Consider the following 25872-nt stretch of genomic DNA (forward strand, 5'->3'; position numbering starts at 1 on the left):
CCTTGATGACATTCGAACAAGAGGCGCAACTAAGACATGGAAAGGTGCCAGTGCGTTTTGGCGCCAGGAGTGTTTGGGTGTTGGATCTGTCACTGCCCACATCAGCTTTAACCAGGGCATCCTTAATATTTGGTGGTCTCCTTTTACACATTATTGGGGGGAGAATAAATGCTCCTATATCTGGGTACGCCTTTTTCAGCAGAGGCCAGTGTCGATGAATGATGTTGTAAACTAGAGGCATGGAGGGGTGATGTGTATGTACAAATGGAATCCTGTCATACTTAATTGTCTCCTCTCCCAAGGGAGTAGGGAGAAGAGCCCTTTCCTTCTCTGCTCTTAATAAGGATTCAGGGTAATTCCGTGTCATGAACCTCTCAGTCATCTCTTCCAGTCTTTGTTCTCTCGTGGTATCGTCCGATACTATACGGGTAATTCTTTTGAATTGCGACCTCGGCAAGCTATTTTTGATGGATTTCGGGTGGCAGCTGCTGTACAGGAGCATGCAATTGCGGTCCGTGGGCTTGCGGTATAGGTCAGTGGATAAACGACCAATGTCATCTTTTCTTATATATGTGTCGAGGAAATTAATTTCCCTTGAATGGTAGTTCAGAGTGAATTTAATCTCCGGCCATACGTTATTGATATATTTATCAAAGTTTAGTAGGCTTGTAATGTCCCCCTGCCAGATGCAGAATACATCGTCGATGTAACGGACCCAAAGAAGGGCCAGTTCATCGAATGATGGATAGGAGTAAATGTATCGATTTTCAAAGAAATCCATAAAGAGGTTTGCATACGCCGGGGCTACATTTGATCCCATCGCGGTCCCGTGGCATTGGATATAGAAATCATCCTTGAATAGAAAATAATTCTCATTCAGGACCAGCTCCAAAAGAGCCATGATGAAATCAACTGTGTCCTGTTCAAAGTTAGTGCCATCCAATGCCATTTTCGTGGCTCTGATCCCTTTAGCATGTGAGATAGAAGTATAAAGGCTAGCGACGTCCCATGTACAGAGGAAGTTGTTAGGGGATATTAGACCTAAGCTTCTGATTTTCTGGAGAAAACTATTCGTATCCAATATAAAGGACCTGGTTTTTTTGGTCAGAGGGGTAAGTATTTTCTCGAGGTAGATGGAAAGGGGTGAGAGGATAGACTCAGTGGATGCTACGATAGGCCGACCGGGGGGGTTGGTGAGTGACTTATGTATTTTAGGTAATACGTAAAAGACGGGAGTTATGGGATGTGCTTTAGTTAGGAAGGAACGAGTGGAGGAGTCAATAGTACCTTTGTCTTGATAGATAGTTAGCAAATTCTGAATTTTATGTTGAATTTTGAAAACTGGATCGAATGATATTTTTTGGTAGGTGGAAGTATCATCAAGTTGGCGTTTCACTTCTTTTATGTAGTCATGTGTATTCAGAATCACAATGGCCCCTCCTTTATCAGCCGGCTTGAGGGTTATCATTTTATTGTTCCTCAATGTTGCTATAGCCAGTTTTTCAGATTTACTGATATTGCTGTGTGTCGGGTAAAAACCCAGTTTATGCTCATGAATATTGTCTTTGATATCACGGTCGACCAGTGATATGAAGGTTTCTACTGCGTGGTTGGTTTTAGGTGGCATAAAGGAACTAGGGTTATATAGACCCAGTGTTCTAATATTGGTCTCCTTAGATGGTGCTGGTGGGTTCCTAGCTTGTGAGGGATTAGTGCCAAAGTGAGTTTTAAGTCTAATGGATCTATAAAACCTCTGGATGTCATTTTCTAAGGTAAAAGCATCCCACCTAGGTGTGGGGCAAAAAGTGAGCCCTTTATTCAATACCGCTAACTCGTCTGGTGCCAGGGTGTAGTCGGAAATGTTGATAACTAAATTGGGACCCTTACCTGTGATCGCAAGGTCATTGCCCAGTCTCCGCCTCCCCCTCCTCGACCTCCTCGTTGGTTTGTTTTTCTTTTCCCAAGTCCTAAAAAAGGTGCTGCACTCGTATGGCTGCCACTGGATTCGCTTCCGAATGAGGCTGAATGATAGTTCGGTGGTCTTCTCCATTGGCGTGTGTTGTTTGTTTGCCAATCTTTCCATCTGTAGACTCTATTCTGTAGATAATCGTCAGTATCTCTCTGAAACTTCTGTCTTTTCTTATCCTCTAGATTTTTCTTGAATTCTTTCAGGGTATCGTCCGCTTTCTTCCTGAAGGTGGCAAGGTCTCCAGGGGTCAGGCTATCCGCTAGTTGGGATTCTATGGTGATTATTTTGTCTTTAGATTCTTTAATGGCAATTTGGAGATGTTCAATAGTTAGGACAATTATATCCAAAGAACATTTATTCAAAATTTGTTGGTACTTTTTTCAAACAACGAGGACTACTGTAAAAAGTACCAACAAATTTTGAATAAATGTTCTTTGGATATAATTGTCCTAACTATTGAACATCTCCAAATTGCCATTAAAGAATCTAAAGACAAAATAATCACCATAGAATCCCAACTAGCGGATAGCCTGACCCCTGGAGACCTTGCCACCTTCAGGAAGAAAGCGGACGATACCCTGAAAGAATTCAAGAAAAATCTAGAGGATAAGAAAAGACAGAAGTTTCAGAGAGATACTGACGATTATCTACAGAATAGAGTCTACAGATGGAAAGATTGGCAAACAAACAACACACGCCAATGGAGAAGACCACCGAACTATCATTCAGCCTCATTCGGAAGCGAATCCAGTGGCAGCCATACGAGTGCAGCACCTTTTTTAGGACTTGGGAAAAGAAAAACAAACCAACGAGGAGGTCGAGGAGGGGGAGGCGGAGACTGGGCAATGACCTTGCGATCACAGGTAAGGGTCCCAATTTAGTTATCAACATTTCCGACTACACCCTGGCACCAGACGAGTTAGCGGTATTGAATAAAGGGCTCACTTTTTGCCCCACACCTAGGTGGGATGCTTTTACCTTAGAAAATGACATCCAGAGGTTTTATAGATCCATTAGACTTAAAACTCACTTTGGCACTAATCCCTCACAAGCTAGGAACCCACCAGCACCATCTAAGGAGACCAATATTAGAACACTGGGTCTATATAACCCTAGTTCCTTTATGCCACCTAAAACCAACCACGCAGTAGAAACCTTCATATCACTGGTCGACCGTGATATCAAAGACAATATTCATGAGCATAAACTGGGTTTTTACCCGACACACAGCAATATCAGTAAATCTGAAAAACTGGCTATAGCAACATTGAGGAACAATAAAATGATAACCCTCAAGCCGGCTGATAAAGGAGGGGCCATTGTGATTCTGAATACACATGACTACATAAAAGAAGTGAAACGCCAACTTGATGATACTTCCACCTACCAAAAAATATCATTCGATCCAGTTTTCAAAATTCAACATAAAATTCAGAATTTGCTAACTATCTATCAAGACAAAGGTACTATTGACTCCTCCACTCGTTCCTTCCTAACTAAAGCACATCCCATAACTCCCGTCTTTTACGTATTACCTAAAATACATAAGTCACTCACCAACCCCCCCGGTCGGCCTATCGTAGCATCCACTGAGTCTATCCTCTCACCCCTTTCCATCTACCTCGAGAAAATACTTACCCCTCTGACCAAAAAAACCAGGTCCTTTATATTGGATACGAATAGTTTTCTCCAGAAAATCAGAAGCTTAGGTCTAATATCCCCTAACAACTTCCTCTGTACATGGGACGTCGCTAGCCTTTATACTTCTATCTCACATGCTAAAGGGATCAGAGCCACGAAAATGGCATTGGATGGCACTAACTTTGAACAGGACACAGTTGATTTCATCATGGCTCTTTTGGAGCTGGTCCTGAATGAGAATTATTTTCTATTCAAGGATGATTTCTATATCCAATGCCACGGGACCGCGATGGGATCAAATGTAGCCCCGGCGTATGCAAACCTCTTTATGGATTTCTTTGAAAATCGATACATTTACTCCTATCCATCATTCGATGAACTGGCCCTTCTTTGGGTCCGTTACATCGACGATGTATTCTGCATCTGGCAGGGGGACATTACAAGCCTACTAAACTTTGATAAATATATCAATAACGTATGGCCGGAGATTAAATTCACTCTGAACTACCATTCAAGGGAAATTAATTTCCTCGACACATATATAAGAAAAGATGACATTGGTCGTTTATCCACTGACCTATACCGCAAGCCCACGGACCGCAATTGCATGCTCCTGTACAGCAGCTGCCACCCGAAATCCATCAAAAATAGCTTGCCGAGGTCGCAATTCAAAAGAATTACCCGTATAGTATCGGACGATACCACGAGAGAACAAAGACTGGAAGAGATGACTGAGAGGTTCATGACACGGAATTACCCTGAATCCTTATTAAGAGCAGAGAAGGAAAGGGCTCTTCTCCCTACTCCCTTGGGAGAGGAGACAATTAAGTATGACAGGATTCCATTTGTACATACACATCACCCCTCCATGCCTCTAGTTTACAACATCATTCATCGACACTGGCCTCTGCTGAAAAAGGCGTACCCAGATATAGGAGCATTTATTCTCCCCCCAATAATGTGTAAAAGGAGACCACCAAATATTAAGGATGCCCTGGTTAAAGCTGATGTGGGCAGTGACAGATCCAACACCCAAACACTCCTGGCGCCAAAACGCACTGGCACCTTTCCATGTCTTAGTTGCGCCTCTTGTTCGAATGTCATCAAGGGTGACCATTTTGTACATCCCAGGTCCGGCAAAAGCTTCCACATTAAAGAACACTTCACATGCGAAAGCAATTTTGTGATATACTTAATCAAATGTCCCTGTGGTTTGCTATATGTCGGTGAAACTACGCAACATGTAGGTGACAGAATTGCCAGCCACAAATCTACAATTAGATGTGGGAAAGTATGGCTTCCCATCCCTTCTCATTTTCAAGAGGCCAGACACAGTGTGGCGCAATTGCGGTTTCAGGTTATCGATAGAGTACAAAGGCCTAGACGTGGCGGCAACCACATAGAACTACTGAAAAAAAGGGAAAGTTTCTGGATCTATAAACTTGAAACCCTAGCACCCAAAGGGCTGAATAGGGAAATGGACTGGCCAACTTAACGTATACATATCTATAATCGTTCTCTATGACATACTTAAGTGCTGATTTCTTATAATTCCCTACAGAAAACCTAAGAAAAATTTCTACCACCACTGCTGCCTTCACTGCGCACTCACAATCAGATGGTAAAGTATATTTTAGCATCACGATAGATTATAGACACTGTACTGTTCTCGCACTGAGTAGCATATTGGGACCCTTATATGTTATGCATTAACCTTTTCCTTTGTAGGTCTTAAGGAGAACACATAAGCGATACTAATACGACACACTGCTTATATCTGTGTTCCTACTCGCAGCATGCATGTACCCTGCTTTCCAATTGCTATTATGTATATGTGCCGTTTATAATTTGATACGGACACTTGTTTCTGTGCTATTCCTGCCAGCTCCTATCCCCCGCTCTTAACCTGTAACCTCATACTATTGTATTAACACACAAACATGAACATAGAAGGAAAGGCGTCTTCCCAGCACGATTATTCTACTAAGTACAAAAAACTACCAACTGCGCAGGCGCCGGCTCCTCTATTATAGACCTAACGGTACGATATGTATTCTAATACGAGCGCATTGCGCTACTGCGCATGCGCCGGCGTCTGACGTCACTTCCGTTTTTCGGAGGTAAATAGCCGGCAGATTCAATTCCCAGTTGCAGCAGCCACAGTCTGGGAAGACGGCCTTCCAAGGTAGGATGCGACACTACACCCCGTCTATCCAGATCACCTACTTCATCACTGCCTGCATTCCCCTAAACTCCGATTTTTCATCCTATAGAGGGACACCTCAAATCGCCCTTCACATGTCGCCCATATAAGGACTATACAGGTAATGTGGATTGGGTTAAACAGCTCCATAATATCAGGATCTATATGTCCTAGTGCCTACCCTGTTACATATTACCTCCTCTAGGCAATAGCAAGTTGTTTTCTACACACTCCCCTTCTCTGCAAGTGGTGGATAATATACTGGACGGCTCAAAGGTATAATATTCCTACATTCCACACCAGTGGCATTATGTGCATTTTATTATCCTGAATCAGCTCTGCCTATTTCTCCTTATAGGAATTACGCATTATAAGGACCCTTTCAGTGCATGCTTATATCTATATTCTACATGTGGAGTCCATTAAGGTACCACTTGCTCCCTGCTAACCTCTTATTTCAAGTTACAATGCACCTCCTAATAGTATATGCACTCTGCCTTTCAGGACAAAAAACGTGATCCCATATCTGAAAATACTAAGTCCAAACTAGGTCTCTACACTACTTCAATAATTACTGATTTAAGGTGGTGCATTACCATAAGGTAGTTGGTCGAAACACCATATATATTAAACTCAGAACCTCCTTGTCAAAATCCACTCTGACTCTCCTTCCTTTTTCCCAGAAACCATAAGTTAAAATGCTCCTCTGATATACTCACTAGAGCTTTCCAGAATAACCGTACCCTGAGACCTCCTATCCACCAGGTATGCTCATCTGGGTATACTCACCTTAGTCATGGGTTCCATTGACTCCAATCTCACCCTGTTTACCTTTTATTTGCAGGAATTGCCTTCCGTGACAAATAGAAAAATAATACCTAGGGTGTTCCCCTACTCTACATTTCTCTATACACACTCCTTACATCTATTGGAGATTAGTTTCCTTCACTTCTTTGGAGGTAGGTGCTGTATTACCACCTTTCCTATTGTCGCCATTGCTCTACCTTGTACTCATTCATTTATTGTAACTTACAGTATAAAGTTGCAGATTATGCATCCAATGATTTGACAATGACATGGAAAAAGATCCTTCACTATGAACAGAAATAACCTAATAATGTATATATGTATCTATATGTAAAAAACCCCTCTTCCTCTTTTCCCTCCTTTTTCATGTATATTGATTTTGTCTTATTTTTTACCCCCTTTTTACAGTGTAAATACGGCGTGAAGAAGGCCAGTGTTGTGGCCGAAACGTCCCACCATATGTATTATTGTCACTTTATTGCCCTATAGCTTTGAAAATACAAAAATAAAAAAACAAAAAATAACCTTTTTTGAACTAAAACAATTTTGTTGGTCTTTATATACCTCGTTCTTTGAATAGGAGAGTGCAGTGTCTACATTGTACTTTCCCCTTTTTTTGCCTTTCCCCTTCTTTTGCCTTTCCCCTTTTTTGGCCTTTCCCCCTTTTTTGGCCTTTCCCCCTTTTTTGGCCTTTCCCCCTTTTTTTGGCCTTTCCCCCTTTTTTTGGCCTTTCCCCCTTTTTTTGGCCTTTCCCCCTTTTTTTGGCCTTTCCCCCTTTTTTTGGCCTTTCCCCCTTTTTTTTGGCCTTTCCCCCTTTTTTTTGGCCTTTCCCCCTTTTTTTGGCCTTTCCCCCCTTTTTTGGCCTTTCCCCCCTTTTTTGGCCTTTTCCCTTTTTTTTTTTTCTTTGGCCTTTGCCGTTTTTTTTTGGCCTTTGCCGTTTTTTGGTGTTTTTTTTTTTTTCCCTTTTTGGCCTTTTCCTAACTCCACTTCCTCATAATTATCATCAGAAGTATGATTCTTGTGGAAGCAGTCACTTTGACACATTATTGATACCTATATAGCCACCTAAACTAGGGCTTCATATTGACTTCTGGTTGGGGTTAAAAAATAGGGTTTCCCTTGCGATTCTCCATTCTTGCAGTGGTCATGCTACCCTCAAAGTTTGCTGCCAAAATCACCATAGGGCCATAGCCAAAAGGTCCGTCCCTGCAATCATGTTTTAAAACAATGGCAATGATTGTCCAAAGTTTCATAATTCATAAGGATCGGTAACACGTGAATCATCAGAAGCTGGCCCTACATATCGGATAGCTGGCGTTGGGAGAGGGAAAAGAATGCTGCTAGACACCCCTGGTGGTGGCTTGTCTTTAACATTTTATATATATATATATTTATTTATTTATTCTCTTTCCTTTTGTCAAGTAATGTTCCAAAACCCCCAATAAACCAATAAACTAAAATTAGCTAGTGATTTGAAAAAGCTATTGATTTAAAAAAAAAAAAAAATATATATATATATATATATATATATATATATATATATATATATATATATATATTATATTATATTATATTATATTATATTATATTATATATTATATATATATATATATATATATATTATATATTATATAATATATTATATATATTATATAATATATTATATATATAATATATTATATATTATATAATATATTATATATATATATATATATATAATATATTATATAATATATTATATATATATATATATATATATATATAATATATTATATATATATATATATATATATATATATAATATATTATATATATATATATATATATATATATATATATAATATATTATATATATATATATATATATATATATATATATAATATATTATATATATATATATATATATATATATATAATATATTATAATTAAAGATCTGGTTTGTCCAATTTTGGAATAGGTAGTATAACAAAGAAAGAATATATCCCAACATTCACACGTAGAGCCCCGCACAGTGTAAGGAGTGCAGGTAACCCTATCACCAGAACTATAGGAGATATCCCTTAGGTACAGTACACAGCCCAAAAAAGTCGATGACAATTTCAGCACCTCCTGTCCATTTTGGTGTGATGCCAACCATTGGGTGTAGGTTGGTGCTGGGACGGAAAGCGGGGCCTGTGATAATTCACCTTCCTGCTACTGTCGGACACCGTGCATGGCTGCCTGGCAGCACCAGACTAACACTAACTACACTAAAGCCCTCTTTTTCCTTTTGGTGTAACTGGTTTGTGTCTTGCTCTCTGGTAACTGCTATGTGTATTTGCTGTCCTCCTGCCCTCATTTAACGCTGCTCAGACTGTCATTGGAGGTAATGACCATCTTATGTCGCTGCGAGAATATTGAGACATCGGAGGGGGTCCCTCTGTACGTAACAGGGGTTGCACAGGTAATAAACTTCCAGCTTCCTAATTCTGCTCCTTTTAGTTTCTTGATCTTTTATTATAAACAGAAACGGCGTCGAGGAGTCTGCACTAACCCCTAATATCATACTCTTCTTCCCAGGTGTGGGCTTTCAACTTTCCTTCCCATGTTCACTTCCCCCTTTTATGTCCATTCAGCCGTCACCTTTGAACGTAATGTGAAGCTCTAGTAAACCAAAGCGTTCACCAAAAGCCAAGTCATATACGTGCCAACAACCAGCCAGACCGAGTCCCAGAAGGTTCTGATTATTTATATATATATATATATATATATATATATATATATATATATATATATATATATATATATATATATATATATATATATATATATATATATATATATATATATATATATATATATATATATAATCTCTATCTCTGATACCACATTCTCCCTTTATATACACGTCATTTTGCCCCTGATCTTATGAGCCTTTCATCAAAACATAATCTATAAATACTGTATTATCTTTCCTGGATACTTCGGTACTTGTGTATGCCACCAGCTTTTCATACTTGTGACCCACTAACTCATACTTCATATTTGTTAGACTTATGGAAAAGCCCGAACATCTTTATCCACATTTTTTCCCCCTATCTAGTTGAGGCACCTGCAGTACATCACAAAAGTGAGTACACCGCTCACATTTTTGTAAATATTTCATTATATCTTTTCATGGGACAACACTGAAAATATGACCCTTTGATTCAATATACAGTTAGGTCCAGAAATATTTGGACAGTGACACAAGTTTTGTTATTTTAGCTGTTTACAAAAACATGTTCAGAAATACAATTATATATATACTATGGGCTGAAAGTGCACACTCCCAGCTGCAATATGAGAGTTTTCACATCCAAATCGGAGAAAGGGTTTAGGAATCATAGCTCTGTAATGCATAGCCTCCTCTTTTTCAAGGGACCAAAAGTAATTGGACAAGGGACACTAAAGGCCCCGTCACACACACAGATAAATCTTTGGCAGATCTGTGGTTGCAGTGAAATCATGACATATATATTTCCATTTGTACACAGCCACAAACCTGGCACTGATTGTCCACAATTTCAATGCAACCACAGATCTGCCGCAGATTTATCTCTGTGTGTGACAGGGCCTTAAGGGCTGCAATTAACTCTGAAGGCGTCTCCCTCGTTAACCTGTAATCAATGAAGTAGTTAAAAGGTCTGGGGTTGATTACAGGTGTGTGGTTTTGCATTTGGAAGCTGTTGCTGTGACCAGACAACATGCGGTCTAAGGAACTCTCAATTGAGGTGAAGCAGAACATCCTGAGGCTGAAAAAAAAGAAAAAATCCATCAGAGAGATAGCAGACATGCTTGGAGTAGCAAAATCAACAGTTGGGTACATTCTGAGAAAAAAGGAATTGACTGGTGAGCTTGGGAACTCAAAAAGGCCTGGGCGTCCACGGATGACAACAGTGGTGGATGATCGCCGCATACTTTCTTTGGTGAAGAAGAACCCGTTCACAACATCAACTGAAGTCCAGAACACTCTCAGTGAAGTAGGTGTATCTGTCTCTAAGTCAACAGTAAAGAGAAGACTCCATGAAAGTAAATACAAAGGGTTCACATCTAGATGCAAACCATTCATCAATTCCAAAAATAGACAGGCCAGAGTTAAATTTGCTGAAAAACACCTCATGAAGCCAGCTCAGTTCTGGAAAAGTATTCTATGGACAGATGAGACCAAGACCAACCTGTACCAGAATGATGGGAAGAAAAAAGTTTGGAGAAGAAAGGGAACGGCACATGATCCAAGGCACACCACATCCTCTGTAAAACATGGTGGAGGCAACGTGATGGCATGGGCATGCATGGCTTTCAATGGCACTGGGTCACTTGTGTTTATTGATGACATAACAGCAGACAAGAGTAGCCGGATGAATTCTGAAGTGTACCGGGATATACTTTAAGCCCAGATTCAGCCAAATGCCGCAAAGTTGATCGGACGGCGCTTCATAGTACAGATGGACAATGACCCTAAGCATACAGCCAAAGCTACCCAGGAGTTCATGAGTGCAAAAAAGTGGAACATTCTGCAATGGCCAAGTCAATCACCAGATCTTAACCCAATTGAGCATGCATTTCACTTGCTCAAATCCAGACTTAAGACGGAAAGACCCACAAACAAGCAAGACCTGAAGGCTGCGGCTGTAAAGGCCTGGCAAAGCATTAAGAAGGAGGAAACCCAGCGTTTGGTGATGTCCATGGGTTCCAGACTTAAGGCAGTGATTGCCTCCAAAGGATTCGCAACAAAATATTGAAAATAAAAAAATTTTTTTTGGGTTTGGTTTATTTGTCCAATTACTTTTGACCTCCTAAAATGTGGAGTGTTTGTAAAGAAATGTGTACAATTCCTACAATTTCTATCAGATATTTTTGTTCAAACCTTCAAATTAAACGTTACAATCTGCACTTGAATTCTGTTGTCGAGGTTTCATTTCAAATCCAATGTGGTGGCATGCAGAGCCCAACTCGCGAAAATTGTGTCACTGTCCAAATATTTCTGGACCTAACTGTAAATTAGTCCATGTCCAGCTTGTATAAGGCTATATACCCATGTTGCTTTTTTATGTGCTTCTTTTCTGCATGTAAAAAAGCATGTTTTTGCAGGAAAAACACCAAAAAAAATGCACAATTTTTATTTATTTATTTTTTTTTAATAGTCATGGTGATCCCGGGGGTTCAAACACTGTACCCCCGCGTTCACTGTTTGGGTCTTCTCCGGTTGATGTTACAGCCTGTACCTGGCTCTTACTGCCCAGAGTGGTCCCCACGCTGCTTCCGGCAGTTTAACCCCCTAAATGCTGCAAACAGTGTGATCACAGCATTCAGGGGGTAGAGAGAGGAATCGCTTACCTCTACCTGGAGATTGGCTCCCTGTAATGCGATCACAGAAACTCAATCACTGTCATGGTAACCCTGGGTCATCACATGATGACCCCGGGGTACTGAGCTACGGAGTGTCTCACACACCATGCTGTATGCACGGTGTGTGAGGCAAAGTGCTGCAATATAATCCCCTGTAGTGATAAAGCATTGCAGGGGATTATAGAAATGCAGGAAATAAATGCAGAAAAAATTGACATGCTACTTCTTTTTTTCTTCTTTTTTTTTTTTTGCAAGAAAAAAAAAGCAGCGTGTGCACAGCAAGTCACAATTATCAGAGATTTTGCTGGGATGCTTTTTCCTTGCTTTTATTGATTTAAAATAAGCATGAAAAAAACCACAAAGCCACATGTGCACAAAGCCTTAAAGTGTAAATTTGGTGCCCTCTAACTCAACACACAACTAATAATGTCTAAACTGCTGGCAAAAAATTGAGTACATCCCTAAGTGAAAATGGCCAAATGTGTCAATATTTTCTGTGACTACAATTATTTTCAAGCACTAATTTAACTGTTTTAGGCATGGAGTTCACTAGAGCTTCACAGGAGCAGTTGGATCCTCTTCCATCCTCCATGACGACATCACAAAGCTGGTTGATATTAGAGACCTTGTGCTATGTCTGGAGACATGCTTGGCCAGTCCACCACCTTTTTATCCTCAGTTTCTTTAGCAAGACAGTGGTCATCTTGAAGGTGTGTTTGGAGTCATTAGCATGTTGGAATACTGCCCTGCGGCTCAGTTTCCAAAGAGAGGGGATCATGCTCTGCTTCAGTATGTCACAGGACATGTTGGCAATAATTTTTACCCCAATGAACTGTAGCTCCCCACAGCTGGCAGCTCTCATGCAGCCCCAAACCATGACACTCCCACCACCATGCTTAACTGTAGGCAGGACACACTTGACTTTGTACTCCTCACCTGGTTGCTGCCACACTCTTGACACAATCTGAACCAAATAAGTTTACCTTGGTCTCATCAGACTACAGGACATGATTAAAATAATCCATGTCCTTAATCTGCTTGTCATCAGCAAACTGTTTATGAGCTTTCTTGTACATCATCTTCTGGGTCTACAGCCATACAGATCAGTTTCATGCAGTGTTCTGTGTTTTTTGTCTGAGCGCTGACAGGCGGACCCCACACGCCTGTAACCTCTGCAGCATTGCTGGCAGCAGTCATACATCTATTTTGAAAAGACAACCTCTGGATATGATGCTGAGCACATGCACTCAACTTCTTTGGTGGACCATGGTGAGGCCTGTTCTGAGTGGATCCTGTCTTGTTAAACTGCTGTATGGTTTTGGCCACCATCCTGCAGCTCAGCTTCAGAGTGTTGGCAATCTTCTTTATAGCCTAGGTCATCTTTATGTAGAGCAACAATTTTTTATTTTTTTCAAAGAATTCTTTGCCATGAGGAGCCATGTAGAACTTCCAGTGACCAGTATGAGAGTGTGTGAGAGATAACACCACATGTAACACACCTGCTCCCTATTCACTCCTGAGGACTTGTAACACTGAGTCACATGGCAACGCGGAGGGAAAATGGCAAATTGGCCACAATTTGTCCATTTTCACTTACGGATGTAATGTAGACATTAATGGCTGTGTGAGTTATTTAGAGGACGCCAAATTTACATGGTTATACAAGCCGTACACTGACTACATTGTAACATAGTTTCATATCTTCAGTGTTGTCCCATGAAAAGATCTAATCAAATATTTACAAAAAAGTGAGGGGTGTACTTTTTTTTTTGGGATATAGTGAATATACAGGTCCCTTCCTGTAAACCTATATACATTGTCTCTGATCCACCTACTTCATTTGAGGCATCTAACTGGTTAAAGGCAATCAAAATACACAACTTCTCATGGTTTAGGCCCAAAAAGATCATTACCTCTGCAATGTGTCCAGTTCCTTTCCAGATTTGGTGCTGGTGTATTTAATTTTACTGAAGGACCATTTGTGTTCCAGTCTGAGCTGAGCATTGCGAGCATTGTGACTATGGACTGGAGGAGGGAAGGAAATGTGGAGGAAGTGTAAAGTTGATGTTGGCAAACTGGAAAATGTGCAAATGTTTTACCTTTTGTTGGCAGGATTTCCCTAGAGATAATGACGTTGCAGCCCAAGTGTGATGACGTAGAGACGGCCGAGGGCGTAGCTTTAACTGTCACTGGTGTGGCCCAGGTACTGTAACTCCCAGCACGTCATTTTGGAAATGCATGTCTCCAGGAATGGATGCCAACCGATGCTATGACAAGTTGGCAGGTCAAGTCTGAGTTTTGACTCTCCAAGAAGGTTCATAGCATATTAGGAGCTAACTGGAATACTGTAATTAAATAACCATAAATCGTCATGTAAAATTCCGCTTCAGTGCTATTTCCTTTCTAACCAGTCTGTCAGGCTTTTCTTTATAACAAATCCATGGCCAAAAGGAACGTAGATGAGCTCTTGGCTAAAAACAAAGTATTAACTTGTCATCAACACGTATAGATTGCATTATGTAGCATTTTTCCAGTTTAAAATTGATTTTAAACTTTTTAGATTGTGAACTTCCAGTCTCCTGGTAAAATCAAGAAATGGAGCCAAGTTGTTTCGTGGTAAAGTCAGCTTGCCTAATGCTTCGCGCCCGCAGGAGATGAGCAGCTACTGCTGACAGCCTATATCGGGGATCAACAGCCTGTGATGCTCCAAGCATGCTGGGAGTTGTCGTTTTTACCACTGTTTGTTGATCCTTGGCTTATTTGTATGCCTAGCAATTTACCGTATTTTTTCAGACTATAAAACGCACCGGACCATAAGACGCACCCTGGTTTTAGAGGAGGAAAATGGGAAAATAAAATTTTAAGCAAAAAATGTGGTCATGACACACTGTTATGAGGCGAGGATCTGCTGCTGACACTGCTATGGGGGTAATGTCCTGCCTTCTATATGATCCCCATCCTTGTATATATGTCCCTCATCCTGGTATAGCCCCCATCCTGATAAATACCCCCATCCTGCTCATAATATACCCCCATCCTGCTCATAATATACCCCCATCCTGCTCATAATATACCCCCATCCTGCTCATAATATACCCCCATCCGGTTCATAATATACACCCATCCTGCTCATAATATACCCCCATCCGGCTCATAATATATCCCCATCCTGCTATATACCCCCATCCTGGTATATGCCCTCATCCTGCTCATATACCCCATCCTGCTATATGGCCTGTATCCTATGGCACAGAAAAAGATAAACATTTATACTCTCCTTTCCTCGCTCCAGCAGCATCGATCATCTTCCTCTCTGTTAGCAGCAGTGCCGCTGATCTGTGTGGAGCTGGTCAAAGTCCCCTGCAGCATCACGATGTCCTCCTGTCTGCTGGCCCGCTGACGTGTGTAGAGAGCGGTGCGCACAGGGATGACTTCATCTCTGTGCTCATCGTTGTCTACACAGATCGGCTGGCCGGCAGACAAGAGGACATCGCGATGCTGCAGGGAACGGTGAGTATACCGTACTTATTCGCTGATGATGATACGCGGGGGGGCAGTAAATACAGCCACACACGATCACTCCAGGCTGTAGTTGCCAGGGGTGATCACGCGGGCCGGCTGTTTACTATGTGTGCATCACCCGCCCATCATCCCGCCCACCTGTCAGCGCCGGCTTCAGCGCTGAGAGATGATGGGCGGGAGAATGCATGCATATGAAATGAGCGGGTCCACGTCGTCACGGCAGGCGCTGCTACAGCCTGCTCATGCCGCCGATGACCCGCTCCACCGCAGCCCTACATTCAAACTATAAGACGCACCCCCCACTTTCCCCCAACATTTGGGGGGGGAGTGAGTCTTATAGTCCGAAAAATACAGTACTTTTTATTTTGTTTTGCACAAAAAGTGCAATACACTGTAAATATAAGTTGAGTCTTCCAAACCCATTAAAGAGATTCTATCACTGATGCCATATACCTTAAAATGCACGACCCTTGTGTGATCAGTGGCGTCAGTCCTTCTACACGCCCACCTACTAGAATGAAAGCCCTTAGTTAGACTAGGGAGGTCAAACTAGTTGGATATTCTCAGATCAATCTTGCCACACCTACACATGCCATCACTTATGGGAGGTTTTATGACAACCCATTTTAGATCCAGTTAACATGGACATGGTCCCAACTTTGCATCTAGAATAGTTTTTGCTCTTCTGGGAAAGCTTTCTACAAGCTTTAGCAGAGGATCTGTGTTAATTTTTTACTATTCATCCAGAGCATTGGCGAGGTCAGTTGGCCAGGCTCACAATCTATGTTCTAGTTCATCCCAAATACTTAAGGGTGCTTTACACGCTGCGACATCGCTAGCGATCTAATTAGCGATGTGACACACCAGATCGCAGATGCGATCTGCCGAAATCGCACATGTGACCGACGCTATAAAACCGCCCTATGTGCGATCTCATCAGATCGCATCTGCGATCTGGCGTGTCACATCGCTAATGAGATCGCTAGCGATGTCGCAGCGTGTAAAGCACCTTTTACTGTGGATGAGATTAAGTTCAGCACTCTGCATAGCCAGTCAAGTTCTTCCACATCCTACACCAGACTCCCCCCAACCATGCCTTTATGGATCATGCTTTGTATTCTGGGGCACAGTCATGCTGAAAAATAAAACTGTTCTCACAATATTGGAAGCAAACAACTGTCCAAAATGTTTTTGGTACGCTGAGTGGTGGCATTTTTTATTTTTTATTTTTTTTTTTATTTTTTTTTTAAATGCACTTTAGCACTTGATGACCCCACTCTGTAGTTTTATGTAGTTTGCTGTGGTTATTAAACATGACCATGCTAATAACACAGGCCATGTAGGGAGGGACACAACGCAACTGGTAAACCAAAATTACTAATTTATTGATACATTTGCAGAATAGCAAGAACACAACAATGCAGCATAATTTCATGGGAAATACAAGTATGTCAGGAGTAATGACAAATTACTTTTATAAGAACAAACCTCTATGTAGAGTAGAAAAGTAAGTTACAATCCTATTACTATATACGGTACCTTTATCGATTAGAAATAGAAGAAAACATTAATGGGAACCTGTCAGTAGCATCAACCCTCCTAAGCCATCTATATGGACACGCAGGACATAGGAAGGTGAATAAAATGATACCTTGAGATCTGCAAGTTGATGTCTTAATACAGAGAAATCAATGTTTTTCTTAATAGTTAAATGATATGTTAAGATCTATGGGCCAGATACAAAGCTCCCTAAAGTAGGCATTACCAGTGTGAGACATGTAGATCAGGAGAGCAGACTGTCAGTCATTACATGTCTCGCACTGGTAATGCCCCCTTTTGTTTAAAATAAGCTCTGGATGCCAACTCTCAGTGAGACCTCTGTCTGGCCCATAGATCATAACCACTCACTTAAGAAAAGCATGGATGTCTCTGGAATATGATTGCAGGGATCAATGTTTAATTTTATTCACCTTTGTGCAGCATTCAATTATAGACAGCTTAGCAGGGTTGATCCTACTGACTGATTCCCTCCAAAGATACGGACACATGTGCTGCTGCATATTCTTCATTGACCATATTTTACATTGTTTGGTTGGGTTTTTTTTTTTTTATATTGTTAAAAAAAAAAAAAAAGAATAACAAACAAAACCTATGTCACATTGTGGTACAAACTAAAACTTTCAGACTTTTGCTATCCCTCCCCCCAAAAAAAACAAGAATCTAAAGTGACAACAAACTGCATGCCTTATCCCTTTTAGGTCTATAATAGTGTTTTCCCACAGACTCTCTTTGGATAAAATGTAGCAGAAAAACATCTCTATGCTCCATGAAGGATAGGAAGGGTTATCAATAGTGGTGGGCGATTTCCCCACGATGGTCGGGATCAGGAGCCTCGCCCGATCCTTTAGTAAAGATTGGGATCGAAATAACACGATCTTGCGTCCGATCACTGATCTCGGGCTTTAGACTTATGGGATTGGGCGGGGGGCTGTAAAATAAAGAATATAGTTAATATTAAACATTGTCATTATACTTACAGGTCCCGCAACTCGTCCTGCAGACTCTGTCTCCCAGCCGCTCCTGCTTCCGTGTCCGATCATTGCTGTGCCGCCCGGTAAGCACCACTGACTAAAAGGACCTTCAATGACATCATAGCCATGTGACCAGTCTGGTGTGAATGTTGTACAGACATTGGGTTAGACTGGTCACATGGCTATGACAGCATCGAAGGTGCTCACTGTCAGCCTACTTCTCCCTCTGTACAGAGCGATAGAAACAAGGACAGAGTTATTGCTGACAAATATATATGTTTATTAAATGTTACAGCAAAGTGCAGAAAGTGGATAACCAGAGGGGAGAAAGCAGCTTAAAAAAAATGCATGGTTTCTCCTGCCGTATTTTGATCGCTAGTCGGGTAAAACCAGGCAGCTGGGGGCTGGGATTCTCAGCAGCCCGCAGCCGCCCCTGGAAATGGTGCATTATCGCCATTTCTAGGCGCTTTACCTGTCTCGTAAAGTGGTGCTAATGCGGTGGCTCACTGGGTAATAAGGGGGTTAATACCAGCTTTGTATTCTCAGATGGTACTAAGCCTGAAATTCATTTGTGTCACGCCAAATTAGACATGGCCATCATGAATTTCTGGTAAACCGTTAAAAAAAAAAAACAAAACAAGAAAACAATTAACATTTAGAGACGCCATCATTATTATAAAAAAAAAAAAAAACTCCTTAGTCTGACGTAGTTCACAGGGAAAGCAATGTAAGCTTCATCACTCTGTACAGACAGTCTATAGAAAGTATGAAGCAGAGATAGCCATATCAGCTGTGCTACGTCACTCTGTACAGAGCGAAAAGCAGGCTGACAGTGAGGACCTTCGATTATGTCATAGCCATGTGACCATTCTAACCCAATGTCTGTACAACATTCACACCAGATTGGTCACATGGCTATGACGTCATTGAAGGTCCTTTTTAGTCAGTGGTGCTTACCGGGCAGCACAGCAATGATTGGACCCGGAAGCAGAAGCCGCTGGGAGACAGAGTCTGCAGGACACGTCGTGGGACCTGTAAGTATAATGACAATGTTTATTAACTATATTCTTTTATTTTTCTGCCCCTGGACCCGATCTGTAACACAATCTTCTCAGAAAAGCTCGCAATATGGATTGTGTACACGATCACTATCTAATCAGTGCGATCCCTGATCGTCACAGTTCGGGATCGCACATCACTAGTTATCAATGCAACTTTGTCTGACCTTGCCCCAGCATTATGACCCCTTACATAGGAACACCAGCATGGGGGATCATATGGAAAAAAAATTTCAAAGGCAGATTTGAGAATTCAGCTCTTCTTATTTCTTGATGTTACCAAGAGACTGGTGTGTATATAGAGCAAAATACTGCATTGATCTTATATTACTACTTGCTATTCTTAATTATGTGTTCTGCCCGTATCTATATTGCAGCAATTATCTATATCCCTATATAATGGCTGCCATTAATGGACGGATCATTTTATAATTTATGTATATTTTAAGTGCCGATTTTAATATAACTTTGTTAAATTTGTGTATTTGTAAGACTGCATCAAGGATATGAATGTATTCGTTTACAGATTAGTTTCAAAATTTTCACATTTCAAAGGCTATGTGCACTTTTGAGCAAATTTTATTATGTTTATAAGTAAACAAATTGGTTTGTATTAAAAGTGTTCTATTGTTTGAATGTTAGAGCCTGCATGCAATACACTACAGTGAAGGCTGCTTGATCCTGCTGTGCCTTGAGATTATCAAGCACGTTTCCTGATAGCTCTGACCTCCTTTTGAAGCAGAAATAAACTTATAATAATCCAGTGAAAGGTACTTTTTTTGTTTAATTTAAGCTGAGTACCTCCTCCCATTAGTGCTGCTCCACTGATTCTGGAAAAGATGTTGTTTTTTTTGTTTAGGGAAAATTTGGAAGAGGACTTGAACTCTAGTTCCACCTTTTGGAAGTATCAATCCTAAAAGTCAATAAACCCTTCAACAAGCCTTGCCATAGGACTTAGGGGTACTTCTCACATAGCGAGATCGCTAGCGAGATCGCTGCTGAGTCACGTTTTTTGTGACGCAACAGTGACCTAATTAGCGATCTCACTGTGTGTGACACTGAGCAGTGACCTGGCCCCTGCTATGAGATCGCTGCTCGTTAACACACAGTGCTGGTTCATTTTTTTGGACGTTGCTCTCCCGCTGTGAAGCACACATCGCTGTGTTTGACAGCGAGAGAGCAACGATCTGAATGTGCAGGGAGCAGGGAACCGGCGTCTGGCAGCCTGCAGTAAGCCATAACCAAGGTAAATATCGGGTAACCAAGTGAAGCCCTTTGCTTGGCTACCCAATATTTACCTTGGTTACTAGCGTCCGCCGCTCTCAGGCTGTCAGTGCCGGCTCCCTGCACAAGTAGCCGGAGTACACATCGGGTAAATAAGCAAAGCGGTTTGCTTATTAACCCGATGTGTACCCTGGCTAGGAGTGCAGGGAGCCAGCGCTAAGCGGTGTGCGCTGGTAACCAAGGTAAATATCGGGTAACAAAGCGCTTGGTTACCCAATATTTACCTTAGTTACCAAGCGCAGCATCGCTTCCACACGTGGCCGGGGACTGGTCACTGGTGAGATCTGCCTGATTGACAGCTCACCAGCGACCATGTAGCGACGCACCAGCGATCCTGACCAGGGCAGATCGCTGGAGCGTCGCTAAAGTGTGACGGTACCCTTAGGCCAGGCCATAACACTGTTATCATGATATTGCCCCTTGTTAGTGCAAAGTGTGAGATTTGATCTTGCTAGATGAGAGGCTAAAGATCTAAGGGGTAAGATTTCTCGTTGTGGACAGTAACATGCCAGGTCTGACATGCTAGTATGTGGAGACTTAAGCGCCCAGAAGACTTAATTTCCCAGAGGAGCATGCAATGCGTTTGCCTTTTCATACTGGCATGTCAGATCTGGCATCTCCCTCTCCACAAGGAGAAACCTTACCACTTAGATCCCAGGCTTCATACTTTTCACTCCTGAGGGGTAATACCCTGAAAAGAGTATCCGCAAACTGAGATTCAGGCTTAGTTTATATCCTAAATCATATGGCAAGGCTCATTAACCCCTTCACAGCTTTGGAACTGGTACATCCTGGGTCGTGTCCCTGCTTTTGATGCAGGCCTGCACGCCGAGCCTGCATCTTTCTCTGCACATGTCAGCTGATCAAATCAGCCTTCATGTACTTCTAACAGCTGTGGGTGGATTGTAGATCCGCCCGTGGCTGGTAAACAGTTAAATCCTGTTGTCAATCTCTGAGAGCAGGAATTAACATGCACCAGCATTGAGTGCGCCATTCCCCGCTCCCCATCGACGGCGTTGTGAAGTTATCGCTGGGCACCAGTGGATTGTCATGAGAGCCTGGGGTCAGCTGATGAACTCTGTGTCTATCATGATTAATTTCCTCTGAACGCTGGCTGCAAGCTGCCATTCATAGGAAGTGATCATTTCTTCTGTACAGAGCAATGCTGCTCATCTGCTTTCTACACCACAAGCGATCGGTTGATCACCGCCTCAAGTCCCCTGAGGAGACTAGTAAATATAATAAAAAAAAAAAAAAAAAGAAAAACAAAAGCCCAGAAGTTCAAATCACCCCATTGAAAATAAAACTAAAAGGAAAAAAAATACACATTTGGTATCGCTGCTTTCAGTAAAGTGGAATCTATCAAAATACAAAATATATTAATCCGATCAGTAAAGTGTAACAGGAAAAAAAATAAAATGCCAGAATTATGGGTTTTTGGCCGCTGGAACATTGCAATAAAAAGTTATCAAAACATCTCAACTACACCAAAATGAGATCAGTAAACAGGTCAGCTTGGGGAGCAAGAAATAAGACATCACTTAGCTACAGATCCCGAAAATTGAAAACAATAGGTGTCTCGAAAAATGGCACTAAAACCCAAAATTTGTATTTTTCTTTTACAAACGTTTTTTTTTAACCATTTAAATAAAAGAAAAACGATACATTTTTAGTATACTTTACTATATGGTAAAATTAATGATTTCATTCAAAAGTACAGCTCATCCCGCAAAAAAACAAGCCATCGTATGACTATGTTGGCTATAAAATAAGTTATGGCTCTTGGAAGAATGGGAGAAAAAAAATGAAAAACTGAAAATCGTCTGAAGAGGTTAAATGGAATCTGTCACCAGGTTTTTGCCACCTATTCTGCGAGCAGCATAATGTAGGGGCAGAGATGCTGATTTCAGCAATGTTTTACTTATTGGGCTGCTTCTAGATCTGCATCACAGGAAACATTGACTTCATCAAAATGACAGCAAACTACTCAGTAAGTGACACATCGCTGGAATCAGGGTCTCTGTCTCTACGTTTAGCTTCTCTCAGATGGGAGAGCAAAAACCTGGTGACAGATTCCTATTAAACGGTCGATATTGACTTTTCAGATGAATCCTACCAATAGGTGGCATTACAGTTCATAGTCTTCCTCTCTGAGGAGACAATTTGCATATTTAATTTCCCAAAGGAGCATGCTAGGCATTTAAAGAAGTTGTCTGACATAAACTCCCAAAAAAAATTAAACTAATCTGTGCTGTATTGTCATATAAAACATCCCTACATAATTTTTTTTTTTTTTTTTTTTTTGCTTTCTAACTTTTTTGTTCCTCTTGATTTTTCACTTTATTCTCTGCAGCTCTTTGTTTACATTCAGCACAACCAAACATGACATGTTTGACTGCCGAACTTCACAGTGACAGCTGGCACCGCCCGGCCTCACTGTCCAGCCCCGCCCTCTGCACACACATTCCCTGTCCATATTCTGCCCCAGCACCTGATAGATAAATGAATACTATGTAATGAAAATTATATATAGCCCCTAATGTGAGTCTAAAGGATATAGATAGATATATCTATCTATATATATAATTGCCTTATGATGTCTCTGTCACGAAAATGACGTCATTACAGTGACAACCGTCGCTTTGGCCGCTGGGCTTGGCCAGGCCCTGCCCCCCCTGCACGGATTGGCCGCTCTACCAGGCCCCGCCCCCCGCACGCATTGGCCCTCACGCATTGGACGCTCAGCCTGGCCCCGCCCCCCGCACGCATTCCCCAAACCCACACGGAGCCCCTGACTCCCAGGTGAGTGCTGCACCCCCGGGAGCCCACACCGGCAACCCAGCCGAGACATACTCTCGCGTTGCTGGGGTTTCCAGCGTACGCTGGTAACCATGTTACACATCGGGTAACCATGGAAACCACTTTGCTTAATTACCCGATTGTGTACCATGGTTACCAGCGTATGCCGGCTCACTGCCCATTCAGATCGTTGGTCTCCCGCTGTCAAACACGGTGATGCGTGCTGCACAGCAGGAGACCAAAAAGTGAACCAGCACTGTCGCTTTGAATAGTTACCTGATGTGTACCATGCTTACTAGCTTACCCCGGCTCCCGACACATGTGTCCCGGAGATGGCGAAAGCTGGTAACCATGGTACACATCGGGTAACTATGGAAACCACTTTGCATAGTTGCCCGCTCGGCCACGCCCCCCACACACATTGGGCACCTATACACCTCCCCTCAGGACTACTCCACCTAATAGACACCTCCCCCCCAGGACTACTATTATCCTCCTCTCCCCCCAGGACTACTCCTCCTATTATACTCCTCTCCCCCAGGACTACTACTCCTATTATCCTCCTGCTCTCCCCCAGGACTACTCCTCCTATTATCCTGCTCTCCCCCCAGGACTACTCCTCCTATTATCCTCCTCTCTCCCCAGGACTACTCCTCCTATTATCCTGCTCTCCCCCCAGGACTACTCCTCCTATTATCCTCCTCTCCCCCCAGGACTACTCCTCCTATTATCCTCCCCTCCCCCAGTACTACTTCTGCTATTATCCTCCTATTATCCTCCTCTCTCCCCAGGACTACTCCTCCTATTATCCTGCTCTCCCCCAGGACTACTCCTCCTATTAACCTGCTCTCACCCCAGGACTACTCCTCCTATTAACCTGCTCTCTCCCCAGGACTACTCCTCCTATTAACCTGCTCTCTCCCCAGGACTACTCCTCCTATTATCCTCCCCTCCCCCAGTACTACTTCTGCTATTATCCTCCGCTCTCCCCAGGACTACTCCTCCTATTATCCTGCTCTCTCCCCAGGACTACTCCTCCTATTATACTCCTCTCCCCAGCACTACTCCTCCTATTATCCTCCCCTCCCCCCAGGACTACTCTTCCTATTATACTCCTCTCTCCCCAGGACTACTCCTCCTATTATCCTCCCCTCCCCCCAGGACTACTCCTGCTATTATCCTGCTCTCCCCCCAGGACTACTCCTCCTATTATCCTGCTCTCCCCCCAGGACTACACCTCCTATTATCCACCCCTCCCCCAGGACTACTCCTCCTATTATCCTACCCTCCCCCAGGATTACTCCTGCTATTATCCTGCTCTCCCCCCAGGACTACTCTTCCTATTATACTCCTCTCCCCAGGTCGACTACTCCAACACACACACACTGCACAAAACATACCTCCCCCCAAAACACACACCCACACCCACACAAACCGCGCAACACACACAGCACCACACACACACACAACGCTGCAGACACACAGCGCTCCACAAGCAACGCAACACACAAACAACACCACTCTCACACACCCCCCACACCCAGATAACACCCAGAACATTTACAGCGCCCTACACAAACACTTGGCAACTACACGCAAATGTGTGTATATATATATATATATATATATATATATATATATATATATATATATATATATATATATATATATATATATATATATATATATATATATATATATAAAAAATTGTTTAAAAGAACTGAGTCTTTTAAACAATTTTTTTTATCTCTACTGGCTAACACGGTACAAAGATATATTTTACTTGTGTATGTGTGTATATATATATATATATATATATATATATATATATATATATATATATATATATATATATATATATATATATATATATATATATATATATATATATATATATATATGTGTATATATATATATATATGTGTATATATATATATATGTATATATATATGTATATATATATATATATGTATATATATATATATATATATATGTATATATGTATATATGTATGTATGTATATATATAAAAAATAATAATAATATAATATGAGAGAGATATATCTCACACACACACACACACACACACCTAGTTATATAGTATCTATATATATAATTGCCTTATTCTGTCTATCTGTCTGTCATGCTCCAAAATTGTGTCCTTACGGTGGCACAAAGCTGATTGGCCGCTGGGCTCGCCATGGCCCCGCCCCCCCACACGGATTGGCCGCTCGCCCAGGCTGCGCCCCCACACGGATTGGCCAGCCGCTCGCCCAGGCTCCGCCCCCCCACAGATTGGCCTCTCGCCCCGGCACCCTGCAGGCATTGGCAATTCGGCCACGCCACGCCCCGCCCCCCTCACGCAATGCACGCTAGCTCTGGCCCCGCCCCCTCCCCCCGCGCATTCCCCGAACTGACAGGGCTGTCACGGAGGTGAGTACTGTACTCCCCCTGTACTGTGTGAGTGGATGCGATCGTGTGTGTGTGAGTGGATGCGATCGGGTGTGTGTGAGTGGATGCGATCGGGTGTGTGTGAGTGGATGCGATCGGGTGTGTGTGAGTGGATGCGATCGGGTGTGTGTGAGTGGATGCGATCGGGTGTGTGAGTGTCGGCAGAGGAGCACGGCGTGCTGGAGGAGGCTGGGAGCAGAGAGGCTGATCATGGGGAAGGCTGGGAGGGGGAGGCT

At 42.2% G+C, this 25872-nt stretch overlaps 1 protein-coding gene across 2 annotated transcripts in view; it reads left to right on the forward strand.

The window, feature by feature from the left end:
• The window catches only part of FLOT2 (flotillin 2), a 127015-nt gene that overhangs the window by 58970 nt on the left and 42173 nt on the right, over positions 1-25872 (forward strand). Inside the window, exon 3 of one of the 2 annotated variants that reach the window (XM_075335254.1) lies at positions 8975-9065. In XM_075335254.1, the coding sequence (XP_075191369.1) occupies positions 8975-9065 (91 nt within the window). Of the gene's footprint in view, positions 1-8974; positions 9066-14104; positions 14196-25872 lie in introns of both variants that reach the window. The other variant, XM_075335253.1, reaches the window with a different exon arrangement.

Source organism: Anomaloglossus baeobatrachus, chromosome 2, assembly GCF_048569485.1.
Source record: "Anomaloglossus baeobatrachus isolate aAnoBae1 chromosome 2, aAnoBae1.hap1, whole genome shotgun sequence".
Lineage (NCBI taxonomy): Eukaryota > Metazoa > Chordata > Amphibia > Anura > Aromobatidae > Anomaloglossus > Anomaloglossus baeobatrachus.